This window comes from Phyllobates terribilis, unplaced genomic scaffold (genome assembly GCF_046119375.1).
Source record: "Phyllobates terribilis strain yellow unplaced genomic scaffold, ASM4611937v1 Scaffold_2__4_contigs__length_985480577, whole genome shotgun sequence".
In the NCBI taxonomy this organism is placed as follows: domain Eukaryota; kingdom Metazoa; phylum Chordata; class Amphibia; order Anura; family Dendrobatidae; genus Phyllobates; species Phyllobates terribilis.
Window position 1 is genome coordinate 333464518 of NW_027362762.1, and position 17094 is coordinate 333481611.

At 41.8% G+C, this 17094-nt stretch overlaps 1 protein-coding gene and 1 long non-coding RNA gene across 4 annotated transcripts in view; one reads left to right on the forward strand and one right to left on the reverse strand.

The window, feature by feature from the left end:
* Positions 1-17094, forward strand: part of LOC141208213 (uncharacterized) — a 260979-nt gene that overhangs the window by 161484 nt on the left and 82401 nt on the right. The gene's annotated exons all lie outside the window — the stretch shown is intronic.
* Positions 1-17094, reverse strand: part of GABRG3 (gamma-aminobutyric acid type A receptor subunit gamma3) — a 1111975-nt gene that overhangs the window by 102331 nt on the left and 992550 nt on the right. For all 3 annotated transcript variants that reach the window (XM_073664536.1, XM_073664535.1, XM_073664537.1), the window contains one exon: positions 13241-13437. In XM_073664536.1, the coding sequence (XP_073520637.1) occupies positions 13241-13437 (197 nt within the window). The remainder of the gene's footprint in view (positions 1-13240; positions 13438-17094) is intronic.

Genomic DNA, 17094 nt, shown 5'->3' on the forward strand with positions numbered 1-17094 from the left:
TTTTCTAACCAAATCATAATTACAAAAGTTGACATAGACAACAAAAAATCATTTGCAGAACTGTATGTGGTCGCCTCAATGTCTTGAAGACATAGACAGCAAGTGACCAGCAGACAAGTGAAAAAGAGTGAAGTACTCATTAATCACCCCCTAATTGACTCCCTTCTAAAGTTCTTACAAATTTAAGACTGCAAACTATACTTTAGTGATGGTAATAATTATTTCATTCATTTACATAGACTGCAGAAGGCCACTAAATAGAACATGTATGCGAGCCAGTAGGTCTCCAACAGCAAAATGGAGAAGAGTAAAGTGCTTATTGATAACTGGACTATAAGCTAGTAATAGGTGAATACTTTATTACTTTCTGCAGTACTGTACATGCAAACTAGTACAGTAGGAAATACTATTCTCTAAATTAGCGGGACACCTTGCCTACAGGTCCATTGTGCATCTGAACATGTGATATATCTGCTCTTGCATGGAATTTTGTAATATTCGAAAGGAAAAAATTACTTTATTGGCTATTTTATTTGCGGTGCCATTTCCTGTTTAGTGGACTTCCAAAAGTATACCATCATTTAATTTCAAACCCTCTTACTAATGAGTGAAACCATAGCACAATTGATAGATATACTGTATATTGATATTAGCTAAATGTGAGCAATGGTCTCTTGTCACTTTCTCCTGCAATGCATTACTTCCATATCATCCACAGAAACCTTTTGCACAGAGCATTACTCAAATAATAAACCATGACTCTCAATTCCCATTCTCAGTCAACAACTACAGAAGTTAAATTCAACTTTCTACCTCCTCCTATTTCAGAATAAGCAACTTCAACTTTCTGTCTGATGAGCTTATATTGACCCCAATCAATAATTACCATTGCTCAAGTGTACTATTAATTTGTGTCTGAAATGTTTGAATATTAAATGATAAATGTGAGGCTTGCACTGACATTGGCCATGTCTCTTCATTATTTAAGTTCCTTCCTCCGATAAATGGCTTTATCGGAGGAAGTAGCTAAAACGCGTTTGGTGTTATACATAAATTTAGGGCATGCCATTTACACCAAATATTACAATTTGCTACAGCTTTTCTTTTCTCTTCTGTGCAAAGATAATAGTGAAAAACAAGTATCAGTAAAACAAACAGAACACAGAAGAAACCCTAAGAGAGCTCTTGAAAAATGTACATTTCTTGAAGTCGTGCAGATAACGACTCCATCCTATCACCTCTGGTGCTGAGAGTTACATTTAGTCTTATACTGTGGTACTCAGCTTGATCTAATACATGAGCTTTCATGTTAACTAAAGCTAAGAAAAATTGACTATGAGAAGTATCTTTAATATCCTATATTTTATTCACAAATCTCTTTACTTGCAAAACTCAAAACTTTGCAAAAGATGACATAAAAGATCATCAGCTTCCAACTATTATTGAAGGAGATTCAGCGTCATATTAAATCTACATTAGACCGTATGTTTTGCCATTTTTGTTAGGATTCGTCTATAGTACCTGTATTTTAGTCTGTATGTTGATTTTTTTAAATCATTCAGAGGTCAACTTATTTTCACGCTCCTCTATTAAAAAATAGAATTATTAATACAAATTAATTTGATTTCCTGGTTTATAATGTGTGCCATTAGTAAAATATAAAAAGAAGTATAATTTCCAGCAAATGTTAAAATGCTGAAAAGTTTACATTGACCAAGACAAGCGAACAATCAATCAGGTGTAAGCTTTAATTTAAAAAAGTATGTCTTCTAAATAAAAGGTAGAATCAGATTTGGTTATAGGGTATACTCCACAACATTTTTGTTGTATCTGTTTTTTATTCATTTTCCTTAGTTTTAGCACATTGTAATAAACTAAAATAATAACTATTACACAATAAACTATGAGTAACCAAGATGGAAATCTCACCTTAATTTAATCAGTGATATATACGGTAAATATACAGTATATCTATGGTCATCAGAAACAAGATTACCTAAAGAAAGTGCCAATGCTATTGTTATTTAGGATCAGTATTTAATAACGAAGCTGTAAATGGTTAATGAAAATGGCTTATTTGACACTGGTCATTACTTGATGTACTGTGAGTAGGTTCCAGAATTCAAGGGCACCTTTATGTAATTGCATTGCACATAAAAACACAGGGATGAATATAACATAATTGGATGGACCCAACATACATATTTTAGTACAATTCACTACATATAGTTAGTGACCTGAATTTAACTAAATAAATACATGTGACAGGGGTCAACCATGTCAATGATAGAAATGTAGAAAATGTTGTTCCAGCTCTTTGAGATAAAATTCCAAACTTTATTGAAAAAAAGTTAAAACATGGATTCCACGTCATTCATAATGGATTTCAGGGAGGAAAAGATGGCAACGCATTTCAAACCTGATCCAGAGTCCTTTGTTTGCTATCTTTTCCTCCCCCGAATCCATAATGAATAACATGGATTCCATATTATAACTTTTTTCAATAAAGTTTGGAATTTTATCTCAAAGATCTGGACCAACATTTTCTACATTTCTATTATCTATCCACGTCTGGTCAGGATGGAATTCCGTGCACTTACCTTGGTCGTTTATAGTGCACTGGCTATCATGTTTTTTATTTGAATTCTCACAACCAGCCATGTCTACTGGCAAATTTATTTGGATGTAAGCCCTTGCTATGTCCTTTAAGCAATTACTGAGTTCATTTTTTTTAATTCTGACAGGTATCAGTTTATGTGGTAATAACACTGGCATGTGTCAACAAATTTCTGTAATTCTGAGATTGTTTGTTTTTTCATGACACATAATACTTTATCATTATGATAAATTTAGGTTGATATGATTTGTGTTTTATAGGAAAATATCAAAACTTTGATACAAATTTGGAACAATTTGCAATTTTCAAACTTTGAATGTTCATAACTTAAATAAGCTAGTTATACTACACAAAAAAGTATAATTTTTCACATGTCCTTTCATTTTGTTAGAATGTAAGAAAGATAAAAAGTTTAGCAGCAATTTTTCTTTTCTTTTAAAGAAAATTAGCAAAACTTATCTTTTTGGAAAGCTATTTAATTTTAAATTAGTTTTAAAGTAGCATTGATATGCCTATATATAGGAAAAGCATTTTAAAAACTGCACTCTTCAAAACATGCATAACTGCTGTCAGGAAATGTGTTGACTCTTCTGGTAACTCATAGGAATTAATGCAACGTAGAATGAATGTAATGAAGAATGGCATTTTTTCTGCTAAAAGTTGCTAATAGTTTCACAGGTCACAATGGCTTGCAAACCCCAAGCCTATTACTTGGCTTCAGGTTGACATTGAAACCATCGGGATCATATGAACGTGATTTTGGGGAGCTGATAGGATTAAAGATAGAGCCCTGACCTCCTGTTACTATCTAATTGCCACTGTAGCTATTGCAGCAGCAACATCTGGAGAGTTAAACGGCATTAATTGGTACTAATACAGATCATGTCATACAGCAAACTTTACAAAACATCTCAAAGTAAACAAAAAAGTATAATCAGAGTGGTTTACAAGAGAAAAGGCAATGGAACTACACATATGCTCCAATTTTTTTCTTTATGGTACAAATTTAAATTATTATATTGATTTAATAGTGTCTTGATGAAGTCAAATAATTCTTTCATAGCTCTGATAACATTTATTAAGCACAAATGTCATCTTTGCTGACTTTTTATTTTTTTTTTACTTTTTACACGGGGCTATAGCATAGATCACTGTATTTGTCAGAAAAAAAGAATTATAAAAAGAACCAAAGGCAGCAATGAAATGGTACACTGGTTGAACTGAAGGCACTTGTGCATGCTGAGAAAACAGTGTGACAGTTAATTATTGACTAACCTGTTTTCATACCATTCAGTAAACTACTATTTTTAGCTGCAAAAAAATATCACCTTTTTAAAATCAGTCACACTGAGGGAATAAATATTGAATATTATTGCCATTGTTCTCAATTTGTATCCTATGTAGTAATGTATTATTAAACTTTAGCAATGATATTTTGAAGATTCCATACAGTCAATTTAGCCAGTAATTGAAAACAATATTATTAACTATTCTTATTAAATGAATAACTTACTTTACAACATTTTCCTCACTAGGTAATATAGCAGCACATGTAATCCCTACCAGCTTTATACCATTAAGCTAATGGTGCGCCATGTGCCCCATAAGGTGAACTTGAAGGATCATATTTCAGAGATATTCTTACCTAAAAGCAATTCTAGTAGAGTAAAATACCTTTATAAAGTAATGTCTACCAAAGATAAAAAATTATTTTCAAATTCAAATTCACCAGCTTTTACAGATACCTAAAAAACTTTCATTAGCGATGAAACGATTTTCGGCATAAACGCTCCTGACTCTTTCTCTGGCTTTCAACTAAATCTATATTATTCTATTTTCCTCACACACAAATCTTCTTCACTGCTGTGATGTCAAAATCACAATAAATTTGGACAGTTTTTTATGGCTTTCTATCCCTATCTCTATGAATAAGCTGTGGATTATGACTTCAACTCACTATCCAGATTAACCAAAAAATATCTGCTGCATTCCCAGTCTTTGCTTTTATAGAGACTATGGTAGTCCCTCCTCACTGGCTGTGCTATTTCAAGTGATGTGATAGTTGCAAGACATTATGGAAAGTCTGCTCAGATGTATCCAAGGTCCTGTAAGACTTCTCTGACTGATGCAATCTTCTGCAATGTGTAAAATGGTGGCAATCAGTTTAGGTGATTTGTGCAAAATATATTGCAAATTGTTTAAATTTGCCAGGTTCTGCACATTTCTAAAAATTTGACACAAATTTCTTTAGCATCAAATCGATTCCCCCGTCTCTAGTAATTTCAGAAACATTATACAAATTTTGTTCCTAAGAAGGCATGGATCTGATAGAAAAACTCTGAATGTTTAAAATGAAATATACTGTAAAGTAAGACCCTATAGTAGCCTATGGGGGCCTTATTAAGGCTCAGGACAACTTAGAGGTTTAGAGCCAATCATAAAGTGCAAGTAGGAGCTAAAGAAGGATAAAACATAACTGTGTCTAAATAACTGCATAAAATGCAGCAAGTCAAAGCATAGAATTAAAAAGAAATGTTAGCTTGACATATAAACATAATTTTATGCTTTCATGGAATGTACATCTCTTTCCAAGGTAAATACATGGCAACAGTTGAAAAAAAAAAGCTTTTTTCCAAGGACGAGTAATAAATAAAAAAACACTTTTTCTACCTTGAATTGTTTTTCATTCAAACCCAATAAACTTAAAATACCAGATAGTCCTTCATTTAAAGAAACAAATCCTGTCCTTGTAATAAAATATGTGGTTCAAGTGAAAAGAATAAATATTTGTCAGCACAGCTGTAGCGCTGGCGTCCCTGCCCTCTGCTAGGCAGGGACGCTGCTCCCCTCACCGCTCTGCTCCGTGCCCGGCGTCCTCTCCCCGCTCTGCTGTCAGCGCGCGCTCCTTCCCGGCGTCCTCCTCCCGCTCTGCTCTCAGCGCGCGCTCCTTCCCGGCCCCTGTGCTTAGGGCGCGCGCGCGCGCGCTCCCCTCCTCTTAAAGGGGCCGTGCGCGCCGTCCTAAGGAGTCCCCGGCCAATGGCCGGAGGACTTCATCATATATAAGGCACCTCCTCCAAAATGGAGGTGCCCGAGCAATGTTGTTTGCACCTGTGTCTCACCTGTGCTTCAGCCCTCAGGTCCCGCTGCCAGTTTCCTGCCAGTTTCCTGCCAGTTTCCTGCCAGTTACCTGCCTGATTCCTGCCTGAATACTTGTTACCTGTCTGCCAGTCTGAGGTCCGACGGTCTGCCTTACTACTCCTGTCAGTCTGTCTAAAGGACCAGCCTGCCCGCTCACCTGGGAGCGCACATCAGCTACCTGCCTGCTTTCCTGAGGTCCGACGGTCTGCCTTACAACTCCGGTCAGTCTGTCTATGGACCAGCTTGCCCGCTCACCTGGGAGCGCTTCTCCGTTACCTGCCCGCTTGCCTACCTGGAGGCTCCGCCGTCACGTGCTGTGACCACCAGCTATTCCAGACTCTTGTCCGCTCACCTGGGAGCGCTTCTCCGTTACCTGCCTGCTTGCCAGCCCGGAGGTTCCGCCGTCACGTGCCGTGACCACCTGCTATTCCAGAGACTCTCGCTTGCTCACCTGGGAGCACACATCTACCATCTGCCTGCTAGCCTACCCGGAGGCTCTGCCATCACAGGTCGTACCTACCCTTTACCCAGAGACTGCCCTGATCACTTGCCGTATCTCCCTGTCCGTTCATCCAGAGACTGCCACCCGCTCCCTTACAAGGGCTGCCCCCTTGTATAGTAGCTCAGAGGTTCCGCCTCCCAGACCCGTTACAGTTTGCTCGGGCCATGGAACCCGGTGGCACCCAAGCTCCCTCGCTCTCGGACCTCTGTCTTGAACTGTCCCGTCAGAGGTCCCAACAGGAGGCCATCCTGGGTCACCTGCGGAATGTTAATACTCGCCTGAACACTTTGTCTGATCCACCAACAACCTCCGCCAGTGCCATATCTTGCAATCCGGCAGCTCCGCTGCCCACTAATACTATGGTATCCTACCCCGGACCCCGGCTTTCTGCACCTCCTCGCTTCGGAGGCGACCCCGTCCAGGCTCGGGGCTTCTTAAATCAGTGCACCCTGCATTTTGAACTTTTGTCCTACCAGTTTAACTCCGACCGGGCCAAAATTGCCTTCATCATGTCCCATCTCACCGGGGAGACCCTGGCCTGGCTGAATCCTCTATGTGAGAGAGGAGACCCCCTGGTGTCCAACTTGCCTGCTTTTCTCACGGCTTTCCGGAAAGTCTTCGACGAACCCGGACGGAAGACCTCATCTGCATCATCGTTGCTACGCCTCCGTCAGGGGAGTCTCACCGTGGGCCAATATGCCATACGGTTCCGTACCCTTGCCTCGGCGCTGGCCTGGGATAACGACGCTCTGGTTTCCGTCTTCTGGGAGGGTCTGTCCGGCCGTATTAAAGATGAACTTGCCGGTCGGGACATTCCTACCACTCTCGATGACTTAATAACTCTTGCCACCCGGATTGACCTACGGTTCCAGGAGCGTGCCAGAGAGGTCACCCGTGAGAGGAGGTTACCACGTCTAGCTCCTACTTTTCAGAAACCCGTCACTCCTTCTGTCTCTAACCAGGTACACCCTCCTGAGCCTATGCAGGTCGACCAGACCAAGATGGTCAAGATCCGTCAGGATTTACGCCGTGCTGAGGGGACCTGCTTCTACTGTGGCAGTAAGGAGCACCGGATCCGTGCCTGCCCGGAGAGGTCGGGAAACGCCTGTGTCTAGGTTCGCTCAGAGAGGTCCACCTAGACAAGAATAAATCCTCTCCATCCCTGCTGTTGTCAGTTTCAATCGTCTATGGGGAGAACCGTTATTTCGAACTAGCCCAACTGGATTCTGGAGCAGCCGGGAATCTTATTTCGCAGTCCCTGGTAGAGAAATACTGCATCCCCACCAAACCTCTGGCTGTACCCTTGTCTGTGGCTGCCGTGGATGGGGGGCTCTTACCACGCCCCATCCAACTCATCACCGAATCCATTACTCTGCAGGTGGGAATGCTACATTCTGAGAGTATCTCCTTTCATGTTCTGCCTGGACTCTCTCACGCCCTCTTGCTAGGTCTGCCTTGGCTCCAGAAACATGCACCCGTGCTTGACTGGCAAACCGGAGAAGTCCTTCGCTGGGGACAAGACTGTCATAAGACCTGCCTGGTTCCCGTCCATCCCGTCCGTCCCTCTCCTACCCCAGCTAATCTACCTGGACTTCCAATTCCTTATTGGTCTTATGCTGATGTCTTTAATAAAAAGGAGGCAGAGACATTACCCCCTCATAGACCATACGACTGTCCCATCGACCTGTTACCCGGTACTACTCCTCCCCGTGGGCGTATTTATCCTTTATCCGCTGCTGAGACCCGGTCGATGTCCGAATATATTGAGGAGAATCTGGCCAGGGGATTCATCCGGAAATCTACCTCCCCGGCGGGAGCGGGCTTCTTTTTCGTCAAAAAGAAGGACGGCTCTCTCCGTCCCTGTATAGACTATAGAGGCCTAAACCAGATCACGGTGAAGAATAAGTACCCCTTTCCGCTCATTCCAGAATTATTTGATCGTCTGAGGGGGGCTAGAATCTTCACCAAACTAGACCTCCGTGGGGCGTACAACCTGGTTCGTATCCGTCAAGGGGATGAATGGAAGACGGCATTCAACACCCGGGACGGCCACTATGAATACCTGGTAATGCCCTTTGGTCTCTGTAACGCTCCTGCCGTTTTTCAAGAGTTGGTCAATGACATCTTCCGGGACCTTCTCTACTCCTGCGTAGTGGTGTACCTGGACGACATCTTGGTCTTCTCTCCGGATCTCCAGACTCACCGGAGGGACGTTCGTCAGGTTCTGCTCAGGCTCAGGCAGAATCACCTCTTCGCTAAATACGAGAAGTGCCTCTTTGAGCAGACCTCGCTTCCGTTTTTGGGCTACATTATTTCTCAGACCGGCCTACGAATGGATCCAGAGAAACTGTCTGCCATCGACAAATGGCCTCGACCGGAGGGGCTGAAGGCCATTCAGCGGTTCCTGGGCTTCGCCAACTACTACCGCCTCTTCATACCACACTTCTCTTCCCGGACTGCCCCAATTTCCGCGCTCACCCGTAAGGGCACTAATCCCAAAGAGTGGCCGCCCGAAGCAGAAGAAGCCTTTCTTTCCTTAAAACAGGCCTTCTCTTCCGCCCCGGTGCTGCATCGCCCGGACGGCAACAAGCAGTTCTTCCTGGAAGTGGACGCCTCCTCCTCTGGAGCTGGAGCGGTACTTACTCAAAAATCTTCTTCCGGGAGGATGGTAACTTGCGGCTTCTTCTCTAAACTCTTCTCCTCCTCAGAGCGCAATTATTCCATAGGAGATCGAGAGTTATTGGCCATCAAACTGGCATTGGAGGAGTGGCGTTACCTGCTTGAGGGGGCTCTTCACCCGGTAATAATTTACACTGACCACAAGAACTTGGCTTACCTCCAGCATGCCCAGAGACTTAACCCGCGCCAAGCCCGGTGGTCCTGGTTTTTTGCTCGTTTTGATTTTGTCCTTCATTTTCGCCCGGCTGACAAAAACGTCAAGGCGGACGCCTTGTCTCGATCCTTTCTGGCATCTGATCTCGAGGAAGATCCGAAACACATCATCGATCCCGCCAGAGTAATACAGGTGGCTCCCGTGAGTCTAAATCGTCTCCCTCCCGGAAAGACGTTCGTATCAGTACCTGATCGGGAGAAGATCCTTCACTGGGGTCACTCGTCTAAACTGGCTGGCCACGCTGGTCAGAAGAAGACCCTCCAGCTTATTTCCCGGCACTACTGGTGGCCTACCCTGCACAAGGATGTAATAGACTTTGTTTCTGCCTGTGTGTCCTGCGCCCGCAACAAGGTTCCGAGACATCTGCCAGCCGGTCGCCTCCTTCCGCTCCCAGTACCTGCTGCCCCCTGGCAGCATATTGCAATGGACTTCATAACTGACCTCCCACTCTCTGCCGGTTGTACGGTCATTTGGGTGGTCGCTGACCGCTTCTCCAAGATGGCTCATTTCGTTCCCCTGCCAGGCCTCCCGTCTGCACCCGAGCTAGCTAGAGACTTTATTCGTCACATCTTCCGTCTTCATGGCCTGCCCCTCCACATCGTGTCGGATCGTGGGGTACAGTTCACCTCACGCTTCTGGAGAGCCACTTGTAAACTACTAGACGTCACCCTGGACTTCTCTTCCGCTTACCACCCACAGTCCAATGGTCAAGTGGAGCGGATCAATCAGAACCTGACCAGTTACCTCCGGCACTTCGTTAATGCCCACCATTCTGACTGGGTGGATCTCCTACCATGGGCCGAGTTCTCTTACAATAATCACGAGAGCGAATCCTCCTCCAAATCCCCGTTTTTTGTAGTCTTTGGTCAGCATCCTCGGATTCCTTTTCCTGTCTCCACCTCGGTGGACAACCCGGCTGCGGAATCTCTCGTTAGCAAATTTTCCTCCATTTGGGAGAGTACCCGATCCGCACTCCTTCAGTCTTCCGAGCGTATGAAAAGACACGCTGACAAAAAACGTCTGGACCCTCCTCAATTCCGTCCTGGGGATAAAGTCTGGCTCTCGTCCAAATATGTCCGACTCAAGATCCCTTCCTATAAGTTAGGGCCTCGGTTCATCGGCCCACTGGAGGTCATCAGTCAGATCAACCCGGTGGCCTATAAATTGAAACTCCCGGCCAACTTACGGATCCCTAACTCCTTCCATGTATCTCTCCTCAAACCTGTGGTACTTAACTCTTTTTCCAAGTCTACAGGTACGCCTCCTGCTCCGGTTTCTGCTGAGGACGAGTTTGAGGTAGAGAACATTCTTGCCACCAAAAGGGTAAGAGGAAAGACCTTTTTTCTGGTAGATTGGAAGGGGTTTGGTCCTGAGGAGAGAACGTGGGAGCCCCGGGAGAACATCCATGCCCCTCTCATCCTAGCTAAATTTCTGTCTGGCCTAAAAAAGGGGGGGCCTAAAGGGGGGGGTACTGTAGCGCTGGCGTCCCTGCCCTCTGCTAGGCAGGGACGCTGCTCCCCTCACCGCTCTGCTCCGTGCCCGGCGTCCTCTCCCCGCTCTGCTGTCAGTGCGCGCTCCTTCCCGGCGTCCTCCTCCCGCTCTGCTCTCAGCGCGCGCTCCTTCCCGGCCCCTGTGCTTAGGGCGCGCGCGCGCTCCCCTCCTCTTAAAGGGGCCGCGCGCGCCGTCCTAAGGAGTCCCCGGCCAATGGCCGGAGGACTTCATCATATATAAGGCACCTCCTCCAAAATGGAGGTGCCCGAGCAATGTTGTTTGCACCTGTGTCTCACCTGTGCTTCAGCCCTCAGGTCCCGCTGCCAGTTTCCTGCCAGTTTCCTGCCAGTTTCCTGCCAGTTTCCTGCCAGTTACCTGCCTGATTCCTGCCTGAATACTTGTTACCTGTCTGCCAGTCTGAGGTCCGACGGTCTGCCTTACTACTCCTGTCAGTCTGTCTAAAGGACCAGCCTGCCCGCTCACCTGGGAGCGCACATCAGCTACCTGCCTGCTTTCCTGAGGTCCGACGGTCTGCCTTACAACTCCGGTCAGTCTGTCTATGGACCAGCTTGCCCGCTCACCTGGGAGCGCTTCTCCGTTACCTGCCCGCTTGCCTACCTGGAGGCTCCGCCGTCACGTGCTGTGACCACCAGCTATTCCAGACTCTTGTCCGCTCACCTGGGAGCGCTTCTCCGTTACCTGCCTGCTTGCCAGCCCGGAGGTTCCGCCGTCACGTGCCGTGACCACCTGCTATTCCAGAGACTCTCGCTTGCTCACCTGGGAGCACACATCTACCATCTGCCTGCTAGCCTACCCGGAGGCTCTGCCATCACAGGTCGTACCTACCCTTTACCCAGAGACTGCCCTGATCACTTGCCGTATCTCCCTGTCCGTTCATCCAGAGACTGACACCCGCTCCCTTACAAGGGCCGCCCCCTTGTATAGTAGCTCAGAGGTTCCGCCTCCCAGACCCGTTACAACAGCCTCATTAAACATTGACACATTTATTGCTTTTACATCAGCCTGTCCTCAATTTGAAAACTTTAAACCCAGAGCTGAACACTTCAATGTAATCTAACCACAATCCATAATAGAAAAAAATATGCAACGCTACTTTTTCACTTTTTGCTTTTTTCACTATTGATGTTTCTGTACTACTTTAGATTGTTAATATCACAATTACAACATTTTACTTCCTAAGCTCCTAGACTGTACCTTATGCTCTCACTTTGCTTAACTAATTATGGTGTGACTTATTTTTTTGTTCTTGGAATGGTCAGTGTTGCTTATATAAGCACTTGTCAAATTTGTTGTCCAGACTCTAACACCTTCACGACGCAGCCAGTTTCTGTTTTTGCTTTTTCCTTTCCTTCTTCCCAGAGCTATAACGTTTATATTTTTCTGTCCACATAGACATATGAGGGCTTGTTTTTTGCAGAACGAATTGTAATTTCAAAATACACCATTCATTTCACCATGTAATCTACTGGAAAATAGGAAAAAAAATCCAAGTGGGGAGAAATTGAGAAAAAGAGCAATTCTGACTTTTTTGGGGAATTGTTTTGAAAGTGTACATTTTGTGGTAAAAAACAACCTCACAATATAATTTTCCTCATCAGTACAATTACAGTGATACCAAACATGGTATTATTATTATATTATTATTTTAGTGTTTAAAAAAGAATTACCATTTTGGGATAGACATGATGTCTTGATCACTTGTTACAGCATTTTTTGAAGTATTACAGTATTACAAAACGTAGTTTGGCATTTTTCAATTTTTTTCATTTACGGTGTTTACCAATTGGGTTATTTATTTTTATATTTTAATAGATCAGACTTTTCTGAATGTGGCAATATCACATATGAGTATTTTTTTTTTGTTAGCTTTATTTTTAATGGGGAAAAGGGTTGTGTTTTTTAAATTTTTTCAAATTTTTTAAAACTTTTTTTTACTTTTCACTGTTTTTATTAGTCCCATTAGAGTACTTGAAGGTGTGATCATCTGATTGCTTGGGCAATATACAACAATGCCACAGCATTGTTGTATATAGAAAAAAATCACAGGGTTTCAAAGGAGGTTTGTAATTCAACAGATCCCCTGCTGCCATAGCACTGCATCGGAGACCTGCAATCATGTCACGGGCACATCGATGGCCATATATAATGACACCCCCCCATGCCAGCGGTTGTTAAATGTCGTTGTCAGAGCTTGACAGCTGCTTTTAACAGGTTAACAATCATCACACTCAATTGTTAGAGACAGGTCTTGGCTGTAACACATAGCCATTACCTGCTGAGTATGGGATGGCCTCACCACGTAATCCCAGTCGATAGACCAACTTCCGACTTCTGTTGCCTATGTACGGCGAATTTCATGGAGGGGTTAAGTTAGAAGAGAAAAACTAACTGTCCACTGCAGTGTTTGGCAAGTGAGTGATTTCCACAACAAACTACTGGGTGGCAAATGTAGTAAATAACATTTTTAACCTAAATATTTGTCAACGTTTCACATATCATGTTAGCAAATAAGTTTATTATTTTTTATATATTGTACACAAAAAAAAAGATTAAATAGAGAAAAGCAGTTTGCACTTACCGATTTTTTCTTTTTTTTACATCTTGGCTTTTTACAGCTTGAGTAATAATTAAGAGCTGCATACTCCATCAGTGCCGCAAATACAAATAAGAAACAGACTGTCACAAATAGATCCATGGCGGTGACATATGAAACTCTTGGTAAGGACTTTCTTGCTATGGTACTTAATGTTGTCATTGTCAATACTGTAGTGATACCTGAATGGAGAAACAAATCCACTCAGCTTACAGTAGGAAATCTTACACAACCATGAAATATTTTCTGGGTAACCAACAATCAAGAAAGTATTTTAGTAGAAATTATTACATGATAACTAAGACAATATTGCGTAACATTGTAGGTCATTTACTGTGAATGGGGTTGATTTGCCTCAAGTCATTTTGAAGTTACCTTTTAAGATGTTTCAAGTGTTAATTCTTCTTGAAAGACTATATTTTCACTTTACAGGTTTCTATCTTTTTTTATCTTAAAGGGATTTCAGTCAGCAGATACATAAGGGTTAAGTAATTTAAATATACCTTGGTTGGTGAAAAGTACATTTTAATTCTTTAGCTCACTGCAATAGCAAGTCTCATTTTGACAGTACATTTATGTGCAATGTCTCTGGCTTTCTGCACTGAATGGTCCCCAATAATGATTTGCAGCTATCGCATCACATGGGCTAGCTAATTCCACATAGGGATAGAAAAATTTCTGATTGTGGTATATTGCTGAGAGTGATGAAAATGAGAGTGGTAGTATCTTAAAAATAATACAAAGATTCAAGTGATACGGAAGTGCTGTACCTGCATAGTCAGTGTAACTATGAATTGAATGAATTGTGAAATACTAATGTAAAAGCACCTTCATTGCTGCATTTTTTGTTTTTCACATGCCATAGAGTGCAGTTTATTATCCCTCTTTCCTAATTTTACTAATAAACAAATATCTTGCAATCATGGGTTGTGTCACAGCAGGTGTGCTTACTGACTTGTAAGACAGGCCAACCTTTTTTTTAATCTTTTTACAGGAAAAATATAAATCTACAAGATTCAGAAATGTAAACAAAACTGCCTATCTCACTAAGCTTGCATATTGTTAAAAATGAATCTATTTTTCACCGTTTTTTGTTATAACAGTCCAATCTTAGACCTTTATATGCCACCCGAATGTGGCTTTTAGTTGCCACCACTTGCCATCTGTTTTCCCTTAGCCATCATCAGAGTGTTGTACATATTTTTTTCAGGCAAATAAAGGGTTTGCAGTATTGATATTTGTGGAGAATTTGTACTCCACAAATCTATTTTTTTGGGGAAAAACTTGGCAAAGCTGGTACATTTTAATATTAAATGATTCTCTCATGTCTAGACACTGGAGCAGTCACTCAAAACAGAAGGGATGTGCTGGGGAGTGTCTAGTACAGAGAGTCTGGAAACACAGAACAGGAAGAGACAACTCTCGGGACAGTTTCAATTGCAGCCCAATAAGATTTAAAACTTATTTTCCTGAATTTTGCAAGTAGAGTGAACATCAACACATTTATACCTCAGTAACGCTGACTAATCTAGTGCTGTCTGCAATTTTCAATTTGCTAAATTATTTCAAACTAAAATAACTATAAATGTCCTACATCTTGCAACACCGGATTTTGCAAAAACAGTAAATCCATTGTCAAAAACTCTCAAAAAACATGTCAAGCCATTAGAAATTATTTGTGGTGTTGACTCAAAACTGTTCATAAATGTTATTTAACATTTATCTCCACAGCTTACAAGATTATCCCATGATGTTATTCAGTAAAATGTGAAGAAAAAGTGGAGTTATATGTGTAACCTTGATATCCACAATGGAAAAACCTTGTTGTGGCTTAATTGCTTCCATATAATAGGTGGTTAGTGCAACAACACGCACGTGTTAATGTATAACCCACAGATTCTCAATTATGATTTTCTAGGAGAATGACTGAATATCTTGAAGTGTGGTATATACAGTGAAGGAAATAAGTATTTGATCTCTTGCTGTTTTTGTAAGTTTGCCCAGTGACAAAGACATAAACAGTCTATAATTTTAAGGGTAGGTTAATTTTAACATTGAGAGACAGAATACTTAAAAAAATTCAAGAAAATCACATTGTATAAATTAGATACATTTATTTGCAATATTAAAAAGTGCCAATTTTACTACAGATGTGGGTGACAAAGTTTGCAACTTTTTGGTGCCAAAAACTGGCACAAAAGCCTTGATAATTCTCCACCATTTTGTTTTTTTGCAGAAAGTGTATCTCATTGTCAAAACAGAAGTAGTATCATCTATCAAATTTGTTTAAAATAATCACCACTTTATTTACTCTAGTTGGATCCAGTATTGAGTCTCTTCTATTGCTCCCAATGTCTGTTATTGTGTACAGCACAGATGTAAAGTTGACAGCGATATGACCAATCAGTAAGTTCAGTGACTCTGAGTGTTTTGTACCATTAACTCTGGCAGAGCCACTGAGCTATGTTACTGGTTTCAGTGTTGTCGACAAGACTTCAGCAATCTAGACAATAACAAACCACAGAAACAGCATTGGAGACTCAGCACTAGACCCGGGGGTAAAGCAAAGTTTATACAGTCAGAAGCTGGTATGTCTTCTCTTTATTACCTTACAAGTTACATCCTGTCCCATTCTGTTTTTTCTTTTGAGTGTATAAGTTCTACTCTCTTCTCTTTTGAATGAAAAAGTAAGAAAGCAAAACATGAAGTAGATGCCACTAATAAGGCCAATGTGTTTAAAATAGTCAATTTTTTAATGGCTATTTACATCTCATAAAAAGATGGCATGTTGCTAGGATATCCTATCACGTTATTCTTATCAATTCAATGCTGTGTTTTCCGTTTCTGTTTTTCCTGCAGAGTGCCTCTGGCCACCCAGCTGTGTTGAAACCACAAGTGGCTCTATTAACTGGTTTTCAGTAGCCCTGCAGTTTACTTCTCAGCAGCTAGTTTGGTGTCATTGTTCAGGGACAGATTGCAATGAGTCTGCCGACTATTAGTTCTCAGAAATGGAGGTTGGACTCCCACAAATCATAAGATGATGAGATATCCTAAGGGTATAAGATGAGAATCTCCCTTTAAAGCATAAAAAACAGGAGTAATATTTTGGATATCAGCCAAACAGGAGGAGTTGGCTGTGGGTGGGGAATAGAGCTGGAGTGACAGAGGCTTTAGACCTACAGCCTCATTTGCATATCAATTCAAACGCTTATTTCTCAGTAACAGAGAAACTGACTGACCATATAAAGGTATTGCTGGACTTACTTTGAAAGAGCTACATGAATATATAAATAGTTTGGGAAGGGATGAAATCCTGCTGATAGATTCCCTTTAAGTCGATAAAATTAAAGGTGATATACGTAAAAGAAAAGACACATAAGTCAAAAACCATTGGAAATGGCCATCAGTTTTACATTTTATCCTTTTTTAGTACATTCATCAGTAAATTGTGTACAGTATAAAAAGATTTAAAGATACTCTATACTTTCAGTCAGACACTTGTAAAATGGTCTTGCTTTCCAGGGTTCCAGATGTGGCAAACACCATACTAAGAGCTCAATATTCTGCTTAAACTTTCTAACATCTTTCCCTCAACCAGAGGTGTAGATATTGATGCCAAATTATTAGCAAATGAGACAGTGGAATTCCATGCGCTCTAATAAAATATAATCAATAATAAAGTATAAAATTTCACAGTTGCAATCAAAGAGTCTGGGCAATAATGTGTGTATAAGAGCAAATGGTACATTAAAGTAGAACCTTTTAAAAGTACTAGGCACAAGTAAAGACACACATTTCCATGGTTAACCAACCAATTTAGAAAAAGAAGCTAATAAAAT